The sequence below is a fragment of the Patagioenas fasciata genome, chromosome 2, assembly GCF_037038585.1.
Source record: "Patagioenas fasciata isolate bPatFas1 chromosome 2, bPatFas1.hap1, whole genome shotgun sequence".
In the NCBI taxonomy this organism is placed as follows: Eukaryota; Metazoa; Chordata; class Aves; order Columbiformes; family Columbidae; genus Patagioenas; species Patagioenas fasciata.
The window spans coordinates 45,398,573-45,424,778 of NC_092521.1; the positions used below are offsets into that span (position 1 = coordinate 45,398,573).

The following is a 26,206-nucleotide window of genomic DNA, read 5'->3' on the forward strand; positions in this document are numbered from 1 at the left end:
ATTTCTCCTAAGTCTTTATGCATTTCCAAGGCTATGTGTGTAACTATGAGATTTAGAAACATAATGGGTTCTGCTTACATTGATCGAACAGGAGTTTTGCTTTCGACTCTGTTAGCACAAGGATTTTACATGACTTTGGAAATTTAGGACAGAAGACTTTAATTTGTGTATGTATCTGGAACTTCTTAGGAGACAGTAAATAGCATTCATGATTGGGCATGGACAATTTGATACATGTTGAGTACAGTCTTCATTATATAGTGATTTTGCATGTTTACTTTTCCTAAATTTTAATTCCAAAGATTATTTTAAAACAGTTAGAATCAGTTTTATCTTCTGTAGTTAGCTTTCACGAACCACCTCATTTTAATAAAACCCTTGAATATTTGAGGCAGTGAAAACTAACGTTTTCCACCTTCCACACAACCAGTGAGTCAACAGCCCACTGTTCTGCAGATGAAGTCTGCAGTCTTCTTCGTATTACCTTCATGGATTGGAAGTCTAGGGGTATAATTAAAAGCTGTTGAATAATATGTGAAATAAACCAAATCATTCATTACCCTTACATTTTCTGTAACTGTATTCATATGTAGAAGAGTCATGGGCCAACTGAATTACATCATTCTGAAAGACCATCTTTGTGCACACACCATTTCTTATTCTTCATCCTGTTGTAATGGTAGCTGACATAATGTAGCATTTCTAGAGTTTTTACAAAGGCATACATAGGACAAGGGTTAATGGCTTTAAACTGAAAGAGCAGATTTAGATTAGATATAAGGAAGAAGTTCTTCACCATGAGGGTGGTGAGGCACTGGAACAGGCTGCCCAGAGAAGCTGTGGATGCCTCATCACTGGAAATGTTCCAGGCCAGGCTGGATGGGGCTTTGAGCAACCTGGTCTAGTGGAAGGTGTCCCTGCCCATGGCAGGAGGCTGGAATTGGATGATTTTTAAGGTCCCTTCTGATCCAAACCATTTTATGATTCTAAGAGCTTTGTAATCATTATTTTCCTTCTACATATCATATACTAATGCTAATGAGCCAACAACATAGTGAAATCACATCACAGAGATGCTGCATTTGATATTACTTGCCGCAGGACTTTTTTCCCAGTGATAGTGTAACTGTGTGTGGTTTTGAGTGCCACATTACACCCATGAACTTGCAAAGGTTCATTAGCTCACTTTTGGGACAAATACAATGGATATAAGAGTTGCATGCCTTGCTGAGTCTCATAAAAGTACAAATACCAACAACATAATTTCATTTTATTGCTTTATTGAGAGATGTTAGTGTTCTGAAGTACTTACTGGATTTTTATGCACAGGATCTGCATATATACACATTTAGGTACTCATATGCGTTATTTTTTATTAATTTTTGCTTTAATAGAAGACTAATTGCAGAGATATATATCTGTGATTATATGCGGATTATTCATTATAAATCTAGGGGTACCACTCTTAAAAGGATTGTTTTGCAAAGGGAGGAATTGGATTTTTGGATCTTTCTATGAAATATCTTCTCTCTTACTTGTTAGGATACTAGATCACACCACCGTTCAGCGTATGTGGTACAGAACCCCTGTTTAGCATCCCCCATGAAAACTGCAGCTCACTTTTAATCTGTCTGCCCTTTTGGGCCTAGAGCAGTTTCTTTGGGTTCCCCAGAGATTTAGGTACATGCTCTGGCAGAGCTCCAGGTGTGTGGCAATTTGGTCTACTCTTTGATCTTTAAAGGGCTGCCAGTGCCTCTGAAAACATGTTTGTACTTGCACACACAAAGATGTGGCACAGAATCTTACGCTCTTTTCCTTTACCAACTGCAAAAGACAAATCTACACAAAAAATACATAGAAATCAACTTCCTTGCCATGCCAGAACGTCTTTGAATAGGGATGGGTAAGAATCTGTTTGTGCAGTTCCTTGAGAGTGTGCAGGTCTTGCTTTTTAGCAGAATTTGTACTTTTGCCAATCTGGGTAAGACTTTAGTTTTGTCCCTTCACAGTAATGAATGTGCATTAGCTTTCTGTTATCCGTTACTCAACATTTAATCATGTTTCTGTGTTCTTTTCCATCATCTTGGCTTCACTGTTAAATATTTGGAGGTTCCACATTAAGCAGAGCCTTTTCCTGAAGAAAAGTGAATCAACAGCTTTAATATGACTACTGTTGATTGAAAAATCATTGCTGACTTCCAATATTACCCTCTCTCCAACTTTCCCTGGTCTGGGTTCGTGGAGTCCTGTCGGTAAAGATTCAGATTCATCTAGTCTCTTATAGTGAGCGAGAACCTAAATCTTGGGGCCAGCACACTAAGACTTCTTGCCCCAGAATGTGCTTCTCTCTCAATTCTAGTGTGTCTCTGATGTCTCTCGTAGATCCCGCATTTCAAGCATAGCTGCTCTGCAGATCCATCAGTCCCTTATTCCTGGCAAATGGGACTGTGGCAGGCTGGAAGCTGAACACAGGCTCCTAGTGTGCCCTCGTAGCAAAGATGATCAACAGTGTCCTGGGTTGTCTTAACAGTAGCACAGCACATTAGGTAAGGGGGAAGTAATTTCCCTCTGTTACTAAGCCAGATCTAGAACAGTGTGTCCTGGTTTGGGTCCCCAAAACCAGAAAGACATTAACAAACTGGAGCAAGTTCAGTGAAGGCCATCAGAGTAGTTGGGGCTGGAGCACTTGTCCTGTGAGGAGAGGCTGAGAAACTGGGACTTGTTTGGCCTGGACATGATACATCTTCAGGAGCACCTAGCAGCAGCCCCCCAGTACCTATGGGGAAGTCTTTAAGAAGTAAGTCAGGTTTTTTGTAACCGTGCATGGTGGAAGACAACAGGCAAAATCTGAGATGAGATATCTTCATACTGGAAAATGGAGAGAATTTTCCTCAAGAGCACAGTGAGGCTGTGGCACAGGTTGCCCAGTGAGGTTGTGTGGTCCTCATCCTTGGGACTTTTCAAGACCCAGCTGGATAAAACACCAAGCACCTGATTTGAGCTCTTGGCTGAGCCTACTTTAAGGAGGTAGGACTAGAGACCTGCTGAGGTCACTTCTGACCGGAATCATCCTGTGATGCTAACCCATAATTTGATACTAGCCCATGTGATTTGAGGCAATGACACTGCTCTGTAGGCAAGAGGATGTGCCACTAGCAGGCACGACTCCCTAGGAGCAACCTATCCCAACCCACAACACTGGTGCACCGTGACCTCATGGACGTGAGTTGACATGTATCTCCATTAAGTGACAGGATGTGGCCTGTGACCCAATGCATGTGTCAGGATTCCTGAAGATGGGGAGGTCTGAGGGATGTGTACACATTTACAAAGAAGCATCCCCAGGACAACAGTTTACGTATTAACAGCTTGCTGATGACTTACACCAACCAGAACTGTTGATTTGCCCAAACCATCACACTGTATTTTGAGTATTTTACTAGGAGTAGTTTAAGATAGAAGGAAAATTTAACCCTTTTTCCTTGCTATAGGTATGCATAGGCTAATGGAACTGAACAAGGGCAAAGTCAGGGGGAAGACAATGGATCAGGAGCCTGACTCAGGCAGCCTCTTCCCTCACAGTGCAGCTACATCCAGTCCTGGTACAAACAACATGACCACCAGTAACAAGAGTCCACAACCTCAGAGCCCCAAAGAGACAAGCATTTGCATCTGAGGATGCAATTAGATGCCAACCGCCACCTACTGTTTTCCAGGCTAAGTTACAGACCCTGCTCATTAGTTTCTACTCATCCCTGATGTGCTTCAGCCCTAGATGTCTTAGGGATCGATAACTCCTGGATTTAGGTATCGGTGACCTAATAAAAAAAATATATATGTATATGGATGGGGGAAAAAGGCAGAGTAGTCCAAACTATTCAAGTAATAGGAGATACTATAATAAATCTAAGCCATTATTTATGAATAATTAACTAAATTATGCTGTGATGTAATTTTATTATTAGAAATAGCAGGACTGTGTTTTGGAATACATCAGCACTTTTAAACTGCTGAACATTTGGAATTCATTTGGCATCCACAATGTTGTATAGCTTTGTTGTTTTATAGTGTACTTCTCTTCTTTCCCTTTATGAAGCTTTTGTTAAAACCCCAAACTGTGTCCCATAACATCTACAAACCTGTAAAAATGTATATAAAATAGAATTAAACCCCACATGTTTAATGTATTCTAGGAATCTGAAAGGCGGAGGGAAAATTGTTACCAAATGTGTCAGTATTTCAGTATTTTCTTTAATTTTTGCGTGGTTCCAGAAGTGTAAGATACCAGAGAAGGAAAGTTCATGCTGCATGTTGCAAATTCCGCTTGCCCAGAAGGCAGATTTCCCACCAGGGTCTCTTAAATAACAACTGGTTCATGCCCTAGATTGGGAGGGTCATTTTGCAGCCTTCAAAAGCAAAAAATCTTGTCTAATGCAAAAGAGAATATTCCTTGCCCAATCCATCCTCACTCCTCCTATCCCCTTTCCTGTGAGCTGCAAAACACACATGCTGCGAAACAGCATTACCAGAGAGAGGATGCGATCAAAGAAGCCATAGGAAGGTACTGGTAGTTGTCAGAGTGCTATGGTGGCTGGCGGCGGCGGGGGCAGCCCCCCTCGTCCCACCAGTGGGGGTTCAGCCAAAAACTCCCAGGGACCAGGGCTGGCACCCTCAACACCTGCAGCCTCTGCCCATGGCACCCAAGAGAGGGGCCACCCGCGCTGCGCTGGCCCTGGGAGGGCTAGCCAGGTCATACGCGGTAGACAGTAAAGCCTCATCACTTGCTTAAATCTTTCTTTGTTTTATTTTAAAGGTAAGCTGTGGAACATCAGTTTTTTAAAGCTTTTCCATCAGCAGATCCCTCAAATTTTTCTGGTTGAGATATAGGTCCCTATGTGTAAGTATAGGTCAAATGACAACAAACTTGCATTTTTGGCTGCTGGAGAAGTGATCAGTCCAGGTGGCATTCTGGAAATATATCATCGTGCAAATATTGTGGAAGGCGACCCTGCAGAGTTATTATTTTCAATAGATTACTTGCTTAAATACCATAATTTTGCCCATTTTGAATTTAATGGATTGATTCTCAGCTGGTTTAGGCTGTCTTCTACTACCGTAATGAAAAGTTAATTTAGGAGGAGGAGAAAATTATTGGTTCCCCCTCCCCCCACCTTTTCATTCATTTTGAACAGCTGTAAATGACTACATGTTCAAAACTAATTTAAAACTTTGATAACACTTTAAAAGTTTGGTAACACTTTGAACCAGTTTTAGAGTGAAGGAGCAAGGTCTTTTATGTGGAGTAAGGTGCAGGGGAAACTTAACTGCATTCAGCTGCTCTCATTTTGGTGTTTCCCCCACAGAAAAGATGAAGCACCTTATCCTTTTACATTTACACAGAGGTTACCTCAATTCATCAAATACTGATAATGAGGTAATGGCGTGCACAGGTGCGTCTGCTGTGGTGCATCATGAGGCAAAAACTTACTTGTAGTAATTTCTTTAAGTTTTCTCACCCTTGCTCTTTTGACATGTATTGTTCACTAATAGATTTTTTTTTTCAATGTGTAACACAAATATAATGAGTATTTGACTTAAAAGGAGGTGCTCCAAGCCTGTAGGACCATTGAGATGTTAGAACATCAGAACAGATGTACAGCTGGGGCTCTTCCATACCTGTGCCTGACCTGGCTGAGTTTGCTTGAAGGAAAAGGGCAGTTATCACAATATTTATGTTCTTCATCTAAGTCTTCATGCCATCATTAGATGGTTCTCATATTTTCCACTTGGGAACAGCTAGTATATTCTTCCATGACAAGCATCTAACTTCACATAAAATGTTAGAAGAATCACAGGACCGTTTAATCAATATACTGCAACCTAAGCCATGATTATTTTATATACGTATATATAGCTGTTTTAAACATTAGTTTGTCTGAGAAATAAGTTGTTCAGCCTTTGCATTTTTAATAGACTTCTTTATTTCCTTTTGTAAAAGTGATCTCAAGTATAAAGTCGAGCTAATATGGGCAGACTTTATTTGAATAAACTGATATTGCTTATGCTTAAAATATGTATGTGTATAAATGTATGTATACGATACCTCTGACAACATTGTGGCTGTATCCTTTGCTATGTACTCTTAGGATGAATCACAGCCCAACTGTGCATCAGTCTTCCGGTGTATACAATGGAGATAATAAACCCTGTGCTGGTTCATTAAGTTAATGAAAAATTAAAATTTTCTGATTTCTGGGCAGGAATGTGAAGTGTTGCAAATTTGTTGCTACTAATGTGCAATTAAAACCTACAGAGTCATTTTGATGCCAACAATTCAAATGTAAACAATTCACAACAGTTTTACTCTGTAGTTCTAAATGGACATGACTATATGGTACAGTTCAGTGCCACCTGGAATAAGGTAATCTAAGTACAGAAAAGCAACAGTCTCTTGGCATAAGGACCAGCTTGAGTTAAAATAACTGCCTCCCAGCAGTTAATGCAACTACATTTCGTGCAACTTGTTGTCTCTCCTGACTCTGAAGGTTGTGTGAACATGCTTTGTATCCTTCTCTTCAGTGTAGTCATTCCAAAATTTTGTTCTTGGGACACCTGCACAGTGCAAGGGTGGAGAGGGGCAGGGAGACCAGTGACGATCCAGCTGTCTGCTCTGATTAATGGTTAGCTCACTCCTTCATTCTTTTTTCTTTCCTAGAATGTCTCTCCGAGACAGTAGCTAGGCTTTATTTTGGAAATAGTCCATTCTGGAGGCAGTATGCACCACTTTTTGACTTCTGCCATCCATCAGCACTGTCCCAACATGGACATTTGGGTCTTTGGACATGCACAACACACAACCCTCACTTCCATGCTCTGAAAATGTGGTATTGTAGTCTCCAGGTTGTTTTAGATACGTTGAACTGAAATATACTCGGTAATGTATCAGGTGTTCAGGGCCATGTAATGAGGCCCAAACCCTCTTCATCAGGTGCTGTGAGGTGTGGATGTGACCAGTGTGCCATCAGGGCAGGTGTTTCTAAGCTGTGTGGGTGTGAGCCAGAAGGTGCCGTTCCTCTTGTACTTAGCAGTGCAAGACCTTAATAACTGACAGTGCTTTTGGCCCATGGGTGGGTTGGGTCTGCTCTGCCATTCCAGAACAGTTGTCTCTCTTCTGTGTAGCCAAAACTTTGCTTTGGCTCATTTTTTGTTCTCTTGTTTTTCTCAATTGCTTTTCTTTCCTTACTCTTACTTTTCTTACTGTTCATACCTTTTTTCCACCCTTCATCTTAATCCTCTAATCTTTTCTCTTTCCTTCGACACAACTGACCAGTACAGTCTTGATGCTGTGCTGGATCCACTGGATGGAGATTAAGATGCAGGAATACAGAATAAAAGCACGTTTTATGTGTGTCACCCGAACCAATGTGTATGTGTACACATATGTCTGCTGTCTGTATTCTCATTTCTATCTCTGCTAGGAGCCAACACAGAGAGGGAAAGCAAATGGCTTTCAAGAAGACAGCAGCTATTAACAACCAACCAACCAGCAAACAGCATAAGCATTTTTGAAACTGGGAGTAAGATGGAATCAATTAATGCTGGTTTTCATGTTCCCTCACTACTGCCATTCCCTCCCACCTATTTCAAGTTCTTTTTAAAAATAATCACAGAAACTTTATATTTAATCCAAGCCCTTCTTCTTTGTATAAGAACAATCAAGATCTTTTTTCTAGAATGGAAAGGGTTTGCTGGGGATTACTTAGCACTTGTATCAGTCTTGCACTTAGAAACCTCCAACAGTCTTATTTATCCTCCGGTTCTGTCTTTTTATGTAAGTGCCCTGAAAAGGACAGAATTACGCAATAGCAAATGGCAGTACTTTTTGTATATCAGGTTCAGAGCACTCTCACATTCATGTTCATTGGTTGTAATGTATGTTACTCAGTAATCTGCTTTTCTGAGTAGCCATGAACATTAAACTCCTGAGGATTTCATGGCCTTGAGGTTAGTAGCTTCTTGGGAGCAAAGCAAAGCAAAGCAGAGTATTAAACCATATAGCAGATTTTATTTGTTAAGTCCTATTTTTACTGTGCCAGAAAACTGGCAAAATGCTTTTTCCATGGGTGTTTCCTTTGGTCTGGCTAAAACAGCTGACAAGAGAAGAGCAAATTTCCATTCTTCTACTCATTTGCTGAATGTTTTTCCCCTGCCCAGAGGACCACGGTTCAACCACAGACATAGGAAAAACAGGGTGCGGTGTGAAGAGCCTTGAAATGTCTTTAGGTGACAGAAGCTGGTTGTAATTTGTTGTGAGTTTTTTTGTTTGTTTTTGTTTGTTTGTTTGGGTGGTGGTTTTTGTTTGGTTGGTTGGTTTTGTTTTATTTTGTTTTTTAATAAGGACTGTTCTGATTTTTGATGCCTGACTTTGGAAACTGTCAAGCAAACAAGAAGCGGATTGTGTCTTATGTTTTCCAAAATATATCTATTTAAGAGAAATATTTTGGAAAACGATATAGTCTCTTATAGTTTTCAGATAAGAAAAAAAAATAGGAATTATATAATCCTCATACAATATCTTATATTTTCTATATAAGAAAATAATTTTAAAGAAATGAGGCCTCCCTCCCTCCTTTCCTCCCTCCCTCCTTTCCTCCCTCCCTCCCTTCCTCCCTCCCTCCCTTCCTCTCTCTCAAAAAATTAGATGAAAAGTTGTATTCAAAACCTGAGGCATGCTGTGCTCATCTTTTGTCCAGCGATAGCTCTTACCCCTGATGTGCGCAGGTGATGTGCGTGGGTATGAGTTGGGTGAATTGGGACACTGAAACTGAGATCCATCTTGCCAGACTTTGGGCACCTCAAAGGTGCCTAAGTTTAAGACAACTCTCTAGGCTCCATTGGTAATTAATCCCTTGAAACTGGTATTTCCAGAGTGCAATCTCATCCTAAAGTCTAAGAGAGGTGGATAAATTAACTACAGAGAGAACAATTAGCTGTTCACTGAAGTTAGGTGAAATAAAAGCCTCTCTCTCATCAGCTCTTCTGCACATGAACAGCTTCAACAAATTGTGGTCTAGCACATCCCTATCTTATTCCCACTGTCCACACACAATGTTTGGACAACACTATAGATAGATATATCTGAATCTTTATGTGAGTCATATGCATCACGCTAACAACATAAGCCATATGTGCACTCTTAAAGTCCGAGGACTTCTGAAAGAATCACATTTACCACTCCAATGATGCACAACTTCCTGCACTGTGGACTCAACGTGTTGTGAGTGGTGTTATCAGTTAAGACAATTCTTCTGCAGGTAGTTCTGTATCTGCGTTCTGCAAACTCAAGGCAGGATAAAACTTCGTACTGTCCTTTGAGGAGAAAGCAAACAACAGCCCTTTGGGGTAGGCTCAGATTTCTGAAATATTTTGTTTGCAAAAGGTGCAGATACGTACTTATTGGAATTTACAAAAGGCATATAGTATTTTTACAGGTCTGTCCAACAGGAAAAAATTGTTGTGGTAATGAACTGTGATATTTTACAACTTATTTTTATAATAACATTAGCATATAGTGCATACGGGACTGTTTTACTATGCCAAAAGCTGTGTATCTCTGTGGGATAATATTCCACTCGTGACCACATTCCATATGCCCTATCTATTCTACGTACTAGCAATGAACCACTGCTCAGACTGTGCATTACTGATAGTGCAAATAGAGATATTAAATAAAAAATACATTAGAAATGAAAATTCTTATAGGATAGCTTGTAAAATGAATAAGAATTTAGAAGTAAAATGTGACTACAGAACTGTTTGCCATTTGACCAGCCTGAACCTTTGTGTTAGTACATAGAATTGCTAACAAGATAATAATAAACCAGGCCAGTGCTTTTAAATTAAATTAAAACTGTATGAGTGGTCATCAGAATAAAATTTTCATCAGTCTTACTCAGAATGATTGTCCTTGGATGCTGAAGGATATACAATGATGGAAAAATATGCATTGTTCAGTGCTTTGTTTAACATGTTTGCTTTTTTCCTCACAGTACAGTGCTGTGGATACAAATCCTCTATCTGTGTATATTATGCAGCCCATCTGGAACAAAATTATTAAGGTAAGAATTTTTTTGAATAGAAATATCACATGATAACATAAGATATTGTTTTAAATTCATTAAAAATACACATTGATTAATAAAGTTGAAATTAAGACACCTGTCTAAGAAAAATAAATATTATAGGATATATAGCTATATTTAAGATGAGTGTGTTTGGATTTGTTTGATGGGTTTTTTTAGAAAAACAAGGTTTATTTATTTTTTTCTGTTTGCTATACAAAAGACACCTGTTTGGTTTTGGGGTTTTTTTTACATATTTCCTAATCTTTCATTAAACAGCTTTGCAGATGTTGAAGGTTTACTTATTACAAATTATTTTTGTGCAGCATGTGCCATTTAACAACAGCGTGGCTTTATCTCTGTGCTGTGCACGTGATTTTATGCAAGTGCTGTCTCATTTTCTCCCAAGGGTACTTTATCAGGGGAGGTAGGCGTTTCTCTAAGAAGCTGAAAACAAGAGCGGTTACCATGATCACCATAACGATTGAAGATGGCATCTCTTGAATGCATTATGATCTGCAGTTTTTAAAAATAAAATGGCTCACAATTAGATTTGCTGTTGTTGGGAAAAACAAACCAAAACGCCACAAAACACAGGCTGTATCTCAAATAAATATCAACTTGATTGATCTTCAAGGAAGCAATGACATCTGCATCTGCCTCTTTAGAGGAAATCTTTAGATTGGAGCAGACTTGAAAACAAACCTTTACACAAACAAAAAAGGATCTATGCAGTCTGGGGGCTGTTGAATCTGCTGTCTTTGGGTTCTATAATTCAGATATTGCTTATGCTTGATCTAGCAGGAAAATCATAATCTCATGTTTATAACCTCAACATAATTTAATGAAAGTGTTTATATGACCTAACTTAAGAATGAAAAAACAACCTGAACATGGTATGACAGAAAAGCAATTCAAAGATGTGAAACTGAATTAAATAATTAAGTTTGTAGACTGTTTTTATTCCTATCATAATATTGAGCAAAACAAGGAGGCAGAAAAGCCCCCCAGCATTCTGGAGTCTGGCACGGGAAATGAGCAGAGGCTTTACCGTGCACTTGCACTTTGGTTTGGGAGATCCTGTGTATTCATCTGCTATCAAATTCGAGGGGTAGTATTATTAGCGAAAAACTTCCTTTGGATATAAGTTCTTCTAATGGCTGCTGGGTTTTCCCAGAAGACAAGCAACATCTTTGACTGCCCCCATGTAGCATAGGGTGATAGATCCTATAAAATGTGACCTCTTTAGATTTTTTTGAACCTCCTTAAATTTTAGGTGAGCATGATTTTGTTCAGTTCTTGCTGGAGGAGAACCCAAACCAGGGCACTGGACTGAAAACCCGTTTCAAAAGCTGGGAGGTCCGAGTACAGAACCAAAGACCGGAATGGGTACTGTCTGTACTTCAGCATCTTGTTCAGTTTGAACCCTGAAGACACAGCGATGAACATTCTGCTTTGCCCTCTGCGGTGATGTATCACAATGATATAAAGGGATGTCATATTGCTCGCACCTTTTGTAGAAGTCCTCATTCTAATATTAAAAGGTACTGCCAGGTGAAATCAGTGTCCTGCAGAGGAGCTAGGAATGCACAGCTGCAGTGTGGGGAAAGCAGTGTGTAATTGAGATTGGACTCAAATCCTCCTGGTTGCAGCTAGAGATAAAAATGAGAACTGAGGGAGCACCAAACTTATTGGCCAGAATTTAACCATCTGTAAAATAGTAGTGGAAATGGAAGTTAGTAAATGATTTTGTTCCTGGCTGGATACTGAAACCAGGTGTGGCAGTAACTGTTGTCTCCAACTCAGTCCAAGAAAATTCTGCTCATGTGTTCACCAAAAAAATACTTTTATTCTCTTGAAGTGTAAGAAAGACAGTGGTATCGTAATAAATCTTATTTTTAAAAGAAGCTTTGAATTTACTCATCATAGTTTGGGTTTTTTTGTATCTTGTACCTGTTGTAAGGATTATATTTGGGCTATGATCATCCTCTAGACTATGTTATTCCATGATCTAGAATATAATATTTGATTTACAGTTTATATAATCATGTTTCTATTTAAATAGCACAGTACATTGCAATAAGGAGATACATTAAAGCTCGGATAATTTTTTAGGGAGAAGACACATTACATCCAATATGTTCATTCAAAATTGGGCAGTACAAGTGTGCCTCTAGATGACCAGGGGAAACAATTTATCTCAGTTCAGACATCCTAATACAACCATTTGCAGATATGAATCAATTATCTTTCTGTTTCTAATCTGGTGAAAATAAACATTCCTGAGGGACCATTTTTACCAGATTCTAGAGGAGTTAAACAAATGAACATAAAATTCACAGAGCTAAGCAAAAAAATAAGATCTATAGGAACAGCGGCTTGGGATTTGGGTATTGCCATTCATATGCCAATTTATTCCTAATTGCAACACAAGTTTCTCTGTATTCTGTAACATGGAATTCATTGTAAGATGTGTTTCCTGTGTTTTGAGACATTATCAGTCACTGGAAGATGTATTTCCAGTGTTACAGGAAATTAAGAGGAGTCCAGTGTTAGAGAAGATGTGGGAATTTATGAGCTGGGATGCTGACATACATAAGAGCTGAAAACATGTTGTCATAACCCATCTCACTTACCTGAGGTGAGGATGCTAGGAAAACAAAGATTTTGGGCATTTACGAAATTTGCCTGGAAATCCTGAGCATTACCATCCTCTATTTCCTCTTCCAAGAACATCTTTCTTATGTGCTGTATCATGTGCCTGTGTCAGTCTGAGTGTGATTTTTGGATGTATGTTCTTCAGAAATGTGTTGAATCTGGTGCTAAAGAAGAAGGCAGTGGGTGATCTTTCATGCCTGAATTCTATGTTGGGCTTGAAGTATTCTGAGATACTCCTGTTCATGACAGTTTTTCCATGTTCTGTGAAACTATAGTAACACCTGTATGAAACTAGAGAGTAATGATTAACTTTCTCTACGTTATTTAAAATTATTCTGATTATGCATCTAAAGGTATTTCATCTGTAATTAATGCAGTGTTCTATCCTTTTGCCTTTATTATGAAATACAAATATTAATTAAAGCACAATCGTGTGCTCTCTGACAGATAATGGATAATATTACTTAGCTACTACACGAACTGAATATTCCTCCTCTATGTGTATTTATGAGAAATCACATTTGTGCAGGACAATGAGAGGAAAAGGAGGAAATCCCCCTGAGATACACAGGTGTATGCCAGCTTCACTGAAGTCAATTAACACCCCCCAGTTGCCTTTATGAACTTTGATTTTATCACTAGAACTTGGCATGAGTAGAATTTTAATGGTCTCAAGTGACTTAGTTCAGGAATATTTCAAGTTTGACCAGAGATTTATATAGATATGTGTACTGTACTGTTTATTATTCAAACAGATAGCTGATGTTTTCAAACATTTGCTGTTTGTATGAAGGCTTTTAGCTGGAATGACTGTAGACCCATTAAAGAAGAAGTCATTTTGTATTTTGAGGAACCAAAAGTTTTTTAGTTCAGGTATACAATGGTCTTGCCAGAGAGCAGATGTGATTCTCCCCAGTGGCACCTCCAGCTGAATTGATCATGTAACATTGATATATTAGACTTCTACTGCTTTTTAATTAGATAATGAAGATTGCAATGTATCTTTCTGTAGGATACTAGTAAAGTCAAGCTGTATTTTTCCAATATGTGTAAGAAGTTAATCTTTAACACCCTGTAATTCTTGAACTGTGAAATAGGGTGGTGGTGGTGAAATGCCAACGAAAAGAATAAGGGACATTAAATATAACAAAATGGATCTTGCAACTGGAATACCCTCCAAATACCTAAACAGATTAGGTTTGGTAAGGATCAAAAGTGTGTGCTTACGGGTTGAACTGCAGGAGAAGCTGTTTTCCTGAGGATCGATCTCCTGTAACTGTTTTTCATGTTGTGTCTACTAGCTAAAGGCATTGCAAGTATAGCAACATGCTTTAATGCTTTCCTTCTTAAAGTACATGATGTTAGCAAGAGAGTGGGTTAAAATAATGTCATCATGTTTGCACCGTGTACGCATCAATTATTTCCTTTAATAACTTAATAATGACATAGTGACTATTTAGAATTATGAACCTAATTAGAAAGCAGATATTTATGGCGCCCCACTTTATTTAATAGTCAACAATTATTATGAATCATGCAGGACAAATGAGTCATTATAAAACAATACATTGGATAGTATCTGTATATCCATGTAAACACTTCATCCACAGACTGTCTTAACGCACTATTTTGATCTACGTTTCTTCAGTGTCTATCCTTATTTCATGTAAGATCATAGATGTCTTACAGGGTTTTGGCATCCCCAGGTAGCAAAACCAGGAGATTCAGGAGATGTGCTGCAGTGGCTGCATGCTGAGAGCATGCAGTCAATGTAAGAAGAGGGGATGGTGCAGTGAAGAGTCCTCCTCAGGTGTTCTTCTAATGGAGCTTCAGGAAACATTTGCTGTCACTTGTTCTTAGGATCTAGAAGTGGGGTTTTGAACACTCAGAATGATACTTTTTTTTTTTTTTATGTAATGTTGCTGTATGCATTGCATTATGTATTTGAAATACTGTAAGAGCTGACATAGAGTATTTTAAAATTAGTGTTAAAGTCCTGGTCATAAGGAAAGCAACTCTCAGAATTAATATTTTTCCCAATGTTATTAAAGAAAACATCTAATAAATATAGCTGAAAAATATTCAGGCATTTTCATCTGATTTTTTTAATGTTTACACTGTACATTATCAGTTGCACAATTTCTCCTGAATATTAATTGTTCTATAGTAGAAAAGGAGGATATAATCAGTCCAAGCATTCACATTTTATATGCAATTTTTTTCATGTAGTAATAGCGTGGAGGAAATGTAAAGATGTGTATAAATTAATATGTATCCATCTGTTTGTCCATTGAGCTAGTCCAAAGATGTTAACAAAACATTTGATTTCAAAACTATTATTAGTATCTGAAATTATTTAACTTATTTTTCTTCAGTAATGTCTTGTGATATTTTATAGTGCCAAAGCACTTTACATACATTTTCAGTCCTTAGGCACTTCAAAGAATTTGATTATATGCCTCCAGTATTTTTATACTTTGAATATATTGTTTGAGTGACAGTAGTGGTTGATACTTAGTATTTCTGCAAATATGTTCTGTCTAAAAATTGTGTGGAAAGCTGCGTGTGCTATTTCGGAAAATTTTGAGGAGAAGCTCTGTTACTTGGGAAGAGTGTTACCAGAAAGATCCCTGTTACAGTGTAAGGAATACCTTAAAGCCACTGGGGATGGATAACAGGGAATGGTTAATGGGACAAAGAATTCAAGGCTTAGGGGAAGTGGGAGAGTCATTTTCAGTGCTCTACACAGTCAAATGAATTAACGGAGAGTTTATAATTTATGGCTAAAGAGGGAGACCCTGCAGAAAGTTACTATCTAGAGAAGCAGGGATATCTTGTGGTTCTAGAAAACTAATGCACTCGGTGCCTGATTTTATTAATGCTTTGAGTTGGAAATTATTAACAGATTTTAGAAGAAGAAATGTTCTTGTTACAGCGTGGGAATAGAATGCTTAAAAAACCTGCCATGTGGATGCTGAATTACCACACTGGGGTGCTGCAGTCTTCTTTCAGTTGTGATACACACGGTCGTGAGAATCTTTCCTTAGTGGCTAGGAAAATAAAGACAGTGTGTAACACGGGAAATATGACATTTTAAAACAATATTTTTACTGCAATCACAAAGGACAGGCAAAAGGATTATGTTTAAAAATAAATTTCAGGAATGGAAACTGTATTTTAATTTGAAAATGGGAAAATATGCACAAATCTGAATGTTGCTGGTGTCATATACAGCCTCCTTTCTTGATTAAAAATATTAAATATTTAATTAAAATAAGACTTCCAATTTGAAATATAATACTTCTTACACTTTTTTTCTTCCTTTTTTAACAGATAGTGCCTTTGTGGATTGCTCCCAACCTGTTAACATTCTCTGGATTTGTCATGATTTTAGTTAATTATTTTCTAATATCTTTTTATGACTGGGACTACACTGCCTCAGGTAAATATCCTCATGCTGTAATTTTTCAGACTTTTTGAGCTGCATATGTCATGCTTCTGAATGATACAGGGAGGTATCAGATACTTGAATCTTCCACTCATTCCCTTAATGAGGGTCCATGTGCACAGAGGAGGATCTGAGCTCACACATGGCATTTACATCATTTTACTGAAAAACCTTGTTAAATTTCAGCCCTAAATATGGGTTTCAGCATACACTGCTTGAAGTCTATGATAATATCTATTTAAAGTGTATGCCAGTCAAAAACCATCCTAATGTTCTTCTTAAAATTTTCATTGGTTTCACATTTGCTAATACCTAAATCGATGCCTGAATGAGTTCATTCCCCTTTCATTACTCCACATCCTTCCCATTCAAGGCTGCTTCTAGACAAAGAAGAAATAGTTTTTAAACAAATGTCTCTTGAAATTCTGACTTTCAAAGTCCAAGTCCATGTTTGCTCTTCATGGCAGATCAAGTCAAAAGCTTTTTGGAGCCGATTGCTCCTGAGCATAGGGCACGTTCAGTTCTGGACTTCTCAGACCAGCTCTTGGAGCCTATGGTAAGTAGTAAGCATCTCCCAGGTGATTAATATATAAAAAGCTTTGCTCTTCTTAAACTAGCCAATTTGGAGAAGACTTGACACTTTCATTTTGTGAAACAATTATGTCTGGCTTTTTTTGATGCCTTTAATTTTTTATGCCTGTGTTTAGATTCAGGAGGCACCTTTTGGTGTCAGCTGTTTGTACATTTATCACACAATTCTAGAGGGAGGGATACTTGTTAGCCGTTTTGGTTAAAAAATAATTCTGTATGAGCCTTAGGTTTTCAGGACCAGCATATTATGTAGTTATCTGGCACCATCTTTCACTTCTTTTTTTGAGCAATGCAATTGATATTTACTCAGTTCGGTAATAAAAGAGCATCCAGCACAGATCTTTTGATGGGATAATTTTATCTTGACACATTCTCAGTAGGTACACATTGAACTTGAAGACATTTGAAATGGTGATTCAATCTGTTAGAGCTGAGATTTCAGTGTGCAAGCCTATTCTTGATTTCATACGAGAACAGTGCCCATCATTTTTCAATTGATTGAAAACGTTCGTGCAATCTTATGAGCCTTTCGAGTATCATATGTCAACCCCATACCTGGGATCAGAAATAGAAGACTTAATTTCCTGGACAGCTGGTTTTCATTCTACAGTTTGAAACTTTACATCTAGGAGTCAGGAATTGCCATCTTTTCTTTCCGAGTGGCAAGATGGGGCATGGAGAGAAGGTGGCTGGGGCAAGGACACCTCTGTATTCAAGTATTCCCTGTGCTCGGTGCCAAATGCCCAAAACCTGAGAGGGTTTGCATATACAGCTGTGTAGTGCTGGTGTAGTCCTTATTGGATTATGTTTAAGTTAAATCCAATGCTTTTTGGGAGAAGGATTGATTTGTTTAAAAGAACAACAATAACTGTGGGTTATTGCTATCTGCAGAGTAATAACAGAACTGTGGGCTCTGCCCAATGCAGCTTTCTTTTCCTTTTTTTTTTCAAGGAAAAAAAAAAAAGAGTGCTAATATCTGTCCTGTCTTAAGGACAAAATTGTCCTGTTCAGATCTGCATGGTAAATGTGCTATACAAATCCCACATTACTGTTAATAATAATGATCATACTCGAAAACTACATTTTTTGTCTTTAGATATTATATAAACATTAACTACTTTGTTGACAGATAGGCTTCCCATGACCTGTGAAAATTTTTGCCTAGTTACTATAATTATTTTGTCCAACACTAGAGTCATTTCAGGATCAAAAAACCTCAATCTGATCTTTTCTCTTTTACAGTATTATAAACACATTCAGGCCTGTTCATTGCTTCTTTGATAGAGCTCACTAATGACTTAAGGTGGAAACCAAATATTTCAATCTGATTGACATAGTGGCAACTTGTTCATGTGTATATGCCTATCTTGGTGGATTTCTTTGATGTTAACCACTGTTACACTGACTCACTACCTGATTTATTTTAGGTACCAGTCCTGGACTTGTTCCCACCTGGGTGTGGCTGTTCAGTGCTTTTACCACCTTTTGTGCTTATGCCTTAGGTAAAGTACAATGACATGATTTACACGTCTGACGTCTTTATATAGTTTTATCTACTAGTTCATTAGTGCTCAACACTATCAAAATGTAGATAATAGCGGATAAATTATTGATCTCTCTCCAAAACAGTTCTCTGAGATGGAAAACAAAGCAAAACATCAGAAAACCCCCACAAAACAAACAACCAACGCCCCAAGAAACAAAAAAACAAACAAAACCCCCACACCCCTCAAACCAGTGATAAAAAACAGCCATAAAGCGCTTTTTTTTTTTTTCTTTTTTTTTTTAGGGAAAAAAGGCCAATTTTTGATGCTATATTAGAGATTCTGTGATTGTTGCTCTTATATCTCTTGAAAGTTCAGATTGTTTTAGAGGAACAATGGAAAACATTACCTAGCAGCAGTCATTGCTGTTGGTTTTCATAAAAATCCATATCCCCAAGCAATGACATTCTGAGAAGCAGCTTGACACTAGCATTAGCAGAGGATGCTTTCAAGGACAGGGAAAATAAAGGTCAAAGCAGAGAAAAAGGAAGATGAACATATCATTGTGTTTTAACCTGTTAGGCACTTCAGTGCTTATGACCTGTATCAGGAGAGATGGTAGGAATGTGGTGACAGGCCTGACCTCCTTATGGAGATGAATTATCTTTTTTTCTTCTTTCCTGTTGCTGTTTTTCTCCCACAACACCTGTAATACCTCATTTTCAGTTTCATATTCCATTTCTACCTTTTATATCATACCACAACTCCATTTTTAGGTACTTCGCATCTTGCTGATCAGTGGTGTGAAGACACAGACCTGAACTTATGCAGATCTGGGAGTGACATCCACAGTAGCACAGCTCTTTTACTTTCTCTTCCATGGCGAACTCATTCCAAACTAGTCTCTCCACAGTGTGATGCAACAGAGATAATTTTTTGGGGGGACACTGACTGCGCTGGGCTTTGTGAATGCACCCTCACTTTTGGAGCTGTTCCTGTAGGGCCTCACATTGCAGAGTGTAGCCGTACATCTGTGTGCCATACTTAAGATACACAGGCTAGATATAAGTGCGTTCTAGATGGACACTGAGGTGTTGTGCCAAGGTACATGCCACTTTTGGAATCAGACCCATGCATGTAGAGCCATCTTGGTGAGCCTGGGTGTATCCCCTTGTGCAGACATTGCCCTCTGTGTTGTAAATGCCCTCGCATTTCTATTCAAGTGACAAGTTTGTGCGAAAATAATTTTGTCCAGAATTTTCTTTGTACCGTAAAAATCACTGGGACAACTGTCCCTTGAAGCTGACTGCCAGTCAGATTTCCCTAACAGCTTTGTATATTCGTTAGCAGAAGCAGCAGTTTCTTTTGTGAAAACCATTCTTCATGTAATTGTATGGAATATAATGAAGTGGCTATTGTTTCATAAATAGCAATTACATATTGGAGCTGTTACCGTATGACACCCCAGAAAGCTCATTGGAAATTCAGCTTCTGAGATTCTTAATGTAGATGTTACTTGCCAGTGTGCCCCATAGTTCCTAATACTTGGAAGACAAGGAATATAATATTGACAGTCGAAGCTATAATGAACTGATGTGTATGTACATTCTTGTGTCTGCTGTCCAAGCCACTTCATGAAATATTTAGTCTCAGATTTAATTCTGCATGGCCAAAGTTTTCCCTTTGGAAGAATGTAAAGAGCCATAATAACTAACCAAATATGCAGCTTTAATCTCTCTCTGCCTCTTTTTAATGACACAGTTATTCTCTCCAAATTCACTAGCATGCTGCTCTTTTTCCCTCCCTTTGTTAAGGTGGTTTGACATATTTTCTCTTTCTGTAAAATGGAATGCTCTTTACTGTTATTTTGAATTCCACTATTTAAAAGTTACATAAACTTTAATAAAACTGAAGATTTAGGAATCTACACGAGACAAAAACATAATATAAGAATTCTAAAGCAATGGAAGTGTGGGACAGCATATGTCCAGTATTTAACATACACCATTGTTGGCATGAATGGTTTCAAACTGAAACCTAAACTTGAAAATATTTTCAGTCTTTTAGTAAGCTAGTGAAACCACATGGAAAATGTGGCTAAAGATTTGTGAAACTCTGATTTTATGTTATGTGTTATATAGTTCCTGTGTTTTTCCTCATGCCCATTACAATTGGAAGTGCTGTATTTCATTACACCATTATAAGCCTAACTTTTTTTAGTAAAACTAAATTTCCTGCAAAATGAAAACTACTCTTCACTGTGATGTACATATTTTAGTGTCTAATATGAGTATTCTTTTGTGACAACCTAAAATAATTTATGGACAGACCAATCTTCTATAATTCTCATTTTTAAAAAGTATTGCTGCTATAGCTGAGTTCTCTCTGGTTTGGGATAGATGCTCTTGAAATATAAAAGGCCATGAACTGTTTAGGGATATTTACATACCTATTTGCTAATTAAGTTTCAGAAGCATCCTTTGACACACTAAAGAATTTCTACATTTATAGCAATACTATTGAAGTAACCTCAAGCTTATACAGTTTTCTTTCTGCACATTTCAGTAAGATGCTAACAATTCAATGGTAATTTTAATGGAGAAGGAATGTGGTTCTAGAAGGGAGCAATCTATATTTAAAATTCTTTATGAGATTTTAAATTTTTTTACTTTTGAGAACTGTCTCGAGATTTATATTTGAGCGGAGGATATCTCACAGCTGTTTAGATATTGCCATAGGGACATGGTCTAAAATCTGTACAAAATGAAATCTCATGTTTTCCTGGTTTAGATCCCTGAAGTATATTTGTATTAAACAAAACTCAGAGTATTGCCAAATAATCTGGAGAAGTAGCATATGATCTATAGCAGCTGTGGAGTCTTTGCTCTCACTCTGCTGAATTGTCCCTCCAGTCAGTTTTGGGTTACTAATACTATCCATGACTAGGAAGTATTAGCTATAGTACCTAACATTAAAAAAAAAAAAAAATCCATCTCCATGTTATTTTGAGATTCAGGAAAACAATAAGTAATCTGTACGGTTTGTTCTCTGTACTTTCCCTAAGAGGTTCATCCTGTATGTTTACACTTAATTTAAGAAGAAAATGTTCCTGAAAGCCTCACCAGAGCAGTTTCAGAGAAAAGGCTGAGGGTATGGTTTGACAATACAACTAAGAAAGGTTACAGCTGCCTGACCCCATTCCTCCTCCTCCCTGCATTCACCGCTCCTCCCTTGTGCCATCTCCCTTCCTTTTTGTGCCATTCACAGCACCAATTCTGTTCAGTGACCCAGAAGAAAACGTAATGTTTGAAGTCTTTCCACCCGCTGAGCAGGCCACAGGTCCTCCCCCGTTCCACAGCAGTGAGCTCTCTGGTCGACTCAAGCCACATTGTCCAACTGCATCTGCAGAGAGAGATCCAGTACAGTGGCTGGGCATCTTTCAAGTGTTGAAAGTGATGAAAAAACAGGATGGTAGTCTTGTATACCAAGATTTCAGCTGAAAGAGCTTTTAAAATATCTTACGCAGGGACACACACAAATAAGTTTTATGAAATTTGCTCCTTGAGGTTTCCATGTAACTGTTAGTCATTCAGGCAAGTGGCCTCAGGCAACTGAAGTGCCTTGGTGAATCTACCCCACAAGCGATTTTCTTGAGCCTGAAGTCTCAGAGGGTCTGCAGCACCACTGGGTGGGCGGGGAGCCCTGTGGACACTTTTCAGCACTTCCATACTGATTGCAGTAGTGGGCATGTGGCAGTAATGAAGAGTATGTGTGGGTAATTACTCCTTTTGTTGTGCACTAATTCTTTTTTTCTTTTCCTTTCCCAATGCTTCTAGACTCCATAGATGGGAAACATGCTCGAAGAACTCAGTCCAGTACTCCTCTGGGAGAATTATTTGACCATGGGCTGGATAGCTGGGCTACCTCCATTTTTGTGCTTTCTTTTTTTTCTGTCTGTTCCCGTGACAATGGGAAGACTGGAGTTTCTGTATATACAATGTATATATATTTAAGCATTGTCTTGTTTAACTTTATGTGTTCACACTGGGAGAAATATAACACAGGAGTTCTTTTTCTTCCTTGGGGATACGATATAAGCCAAGTGGTAAGTATTTATCATTCCTGTTTTGGTTTGGGGTTTTTTTAACTATGCTAGTGTTTTCATAATATTACAGAAATAGAAAAATAGAGCTCAAGGCAAATGTATTTGGCTAAGATTTTGAATGTGAAATAGCATAACCCTAAAAGTAATTCAGAAATATTTCCTGCATTTACAAAGAAGGGATGCTCTCAAGCAAATTGTCGACATCTGAGATTCATTGCCTTGTAGGAAAAAAAAAAAGGCTTGTAGCAAACCTGGAAGTCAGATAGTGCCCATGAGAATGTCATTTAACTGCACTTGATTTGTGGTATTAACAAAAATTATTATGCTTTCTGAAGCTGTAAGCAATTTTCCCACCAACACTAGGTTCTGAGTCATGATGTAGATTAGTCCAAGTAATATTCATTACCAGTAATTATATAGTTATACAATATTAGACTTTCTCAATTCTACCCCCTCTTACATTGAATTTGGTAATGGAAATAGCAGTGTACCTATAAAATGAGTGTCGACTGTTGTTGAGTGAGTTTTACCCTTGAAAAGAAGTCACTCATACCATTAGAGGTTTTCTCTCCAGGAATGATGTTCAGTACTGTGAATTATGTATCAGCCCACATCAAGTCCCCAGTTTACAGTCCTACTTTGAAGTAGACCTCTTCAGAAATATGACCAGGACACCACAGAGAGTGGTGGCGTCAGTGCACAAATGAGCAGCAGCAGTAACGAGCTCATTGCATTACCAAGGGCCCGTCTTGGCCCTTCTCTGTTTCTTAGGTAGCCAGGCTCTTGTAGCCTGAAGAGCACAGTCCCAGTCTTCTGAGCTTCCTGTCACAGGCATGAGATGAAAGGTACAGCCAAATATACATAACTGAAAAAAAGTTTGACAATTATTCAAGTATGTGTTTTAGTGGAAATATAGTATTTGAATTAATGGCTGCAGATGTATTGCTGTAAACATAATCAGAATACAGTGGTTTGAGAACAACTCAGAGATGGTGGTCCAGCTGTGGTGCATCTGTTTATTTCCCTAGAAAATAGGTTCTGGGAGAAGAAGTTGGCTTGGGACTAAGACATTAGGCAGCCAGCTGGTCCATAAGTTTCAGCCATGTCTGTGTAAGGTTTCTAAGTGAAGTTCTTCCAGCAGGAGAGGAATAGCTATGTTCAAACCAGTTTCACTTGTTGCTCAGATGATCACTGTAGGTATACACATGAATGCTTAGAAAGCTCTTTTGGATTGCTACAGCATCCGAACTGTGTTAGTGGTTAAATATGGGAGTGGGTAACAACTAGCAGAGCAGTACCATTGACTCTGTCAGTGCCTTTTAGTGACCTATGCCTCTGTGACTGATTTCCCATCTGGGAAGGAATGGTAAGAACATTTCCCTTCCTGACAGATTTGTGGTGAGGCTGGATTTCAGTAAAGTTTGTAAACTGCTTTGATTAACTTGGGTGCAAGGTGCTAACAAGTGCTGTTTCCTGTTGCCTTCTGATGCTGCATTGCTGTCCTGCATGCTCGCTTTCTAGTAACTTGTGTGATGATTTGCCTACAGTCAAAATGATAAGCATATAAATATAAGGATTTTATATAGTGCAATTTATATAGTGCAATTATCAACAGTGGTGGAAGATTGTACTATTGAAATGTCTCTGTCAGTTTTCCCATCTGTACAATTAAGCTTTTGTATTTGTGATTGCTTATGAACAAAGTTAAAATAGGATTTGTAAATCAAGGTAGTATTTTTTCCATTAGCGCAAACTATATTTCATGCACACTGGGAAGTACATTTTTTTTTTTTACAACTGTACTAACCAGTCTGGTAAAAGATCTTGATTCATAATCATAGAATCATTTTGGTTGGAAGACACCCTCAAGATCATCGAGTCGTAACTGTTAACCTAACACACCCAACACTGGCACTACACCTCCAGGGATGGTGACTGCACTGCTTCCCTGGGCAGCCTGTTCCAAAGCCTGAACAACCCTTTCTGTCAAGAAATTTTTCCTAATATCCAATCTAAACCTCCCCTGGTGCAACTTGAGGCCATTTCCTCTCATCCTATCACTTGTTACTTGGGAAAAGACACCAACCCCCTCCATGCTACAGCGTCCTTTCAGGTAGTTGTAGACAGTGATAAGATCTCCCCTCAGCCTCCTTTTCTCCAGGCTGAACAGCCCCAGTTCCTTCAGCTGCTCCTCATCAGACTTGTGCTCCAGACCCCTCACGAGCTCTGTTGCCCTTCTCTGAACTCTCTCCAGCACCTCAATGTCTTTCCCATAGTGAGGGGCCCAAAACTGAACACAGGATTCGAGGTGGGACCTCACTAGTGCTGAGTGCAGTGGGACCATCCCTTCCTTAGTCCTGCTGGCCACACTATTCCTGATACAGGCCAGGGTGCTGTTGGCCTTTTTGGTCACCTGGGCACCCTGCTGACTCATGTTCAGCTGGCTGTCAGTCAACACCCCCAGATCCTTTTCCGCTGGGCAGCTTCCCAGCCACTCTTCCCCAAGCCCATAGTGCTGCCTGGGGTTGTTGTGACCCAAGGGCAGGACCGGGCAGTTGGCCTTGTTAAACCTCATACAACTGGCCTCAAGCCATCGATCCAGCCAGTCCAGATCCCTCTGTATGGCCTTCCTACCCTCCAGCAGATCAACACTCCCACCCAACCCAGTTCCCCTACAAGCATTGCCTTACTCTTGTGCTTTAAACCCATTCAGCAATTTTATATTATGTATTAAAGGTAGCTCTTCTTCTCCATCTATTTGGAGGAAAGGATAGTGAGGACATTAGCAAGTGCCTTATGATGAGTAGGAAAGGTAATGTTCCCTTGCTGATTTTTTTTTCCACACCACTTCTCTGCCAGGTATTCTCACAGTTGCGTTAGAGGCAGAGAGGATGGATGCGTTTGCAGGCTGCTTTCAGACTGATTCCCAGCATTTAGTTCTCTATTTCCTGCACAGCATTCCTAGCTGGATTGCTGCACAGATGTGCTTCTCTCTGCTCTGCCTTCAATAATTTCACCAACAACATGATGCTATTGCATTGGCATGTCAGACATTCAGGTGGTCTAGTCTCCTGCTTCTGCTTTTAAAATTGATGGTAGCCAGGAACTTTGGACTTCATTATCACAACAAGCTCAGGAAATACAGTAATTAGTAGAAGTGTGCAAACAGATAACTGTTGACCATAATGAGAGCTGAGTTGGCATGTAGCTCCCAGGACACTGGTGCTGAGTCAGCTCCACTGTATATAAACACAGACAGCCCGCTCACTGGCTCCCTGTTAGCTGTGGTATAAAAAAAGCCACTGTTCCTCATGAAAAAAATACCTCATTATAAATGGAGAAATTTGTGGGACTTATGCAGATCACGTTTTTCTACGACTTGATGACTCATCAGAATTGGTAACCTAATTACGCTAGCTGGGCTGTAATTGGCACTCCAATTAGCTTTGATTACAGCAGAAAGCCATTTATAGGAAACTGTGGTGTGTAAACTTGAAAAATGGCTGTAATGGGTTTGAGAGATGCTTGGTCAGAGGGCTGTTATGTTTGTGGATCCAGAATCTAGGAAAAGACACCTGCAACACTGAAAACTCTTCTCCATCCTCCCTCCAGCACAAGGAGCTATCTCCTTACTTTCAAGTAAACACAAACCCCCAAAATTCATAGGCTGAAGAGAAGGTTAAAAAAGAAACCCTTGCTATGTTATTGAATACATCTTGTCATGAGCCCAACCAAAGAAAGCCAATACCTACAAATTAAGTTTATTTGAGAAAAAAAAAAAAAAAAAGACAAAGTTTTC

The 26,206-nt window shown here is 38.8% G+C and overlaps 1 protein-coding gene across 2 annotated transcripts in view; it reads left to right on the plus strand.

Annotated features, from left to right (window-relative positions):
* LOC136099046 (ethanolaminephosphotransferase 1-like) overlaps window positions 1-26,206 on the plus strand; it is a 61,384-nt gene that overhangs the window by 6,292 nt on the left and 28,886 nt on the right. For both annotated transcript variants that reach the window (XM_065832934.2, XM_071804142.1), the window contains exons 2-5: window positions 10,050-10,118; window positions 16,113-16,221; window positions 18,246-18,320; window positions 22,139-22,407. In XM_065832934.2, the coding sequence (XP_065689006.2) occupies window positions 10,050-10,118; window positions 16,113-16,221; window positions 18,246-18,320; window positions 22,139-22,407 (522 nt within the window). The remainder of the gene's footprint in view (window positions 1-10,049; window positions 10,119-16,112; window positions 16,222-18,245; window positions 18,321-22,138; window positions 22,408-26,206) is intronic.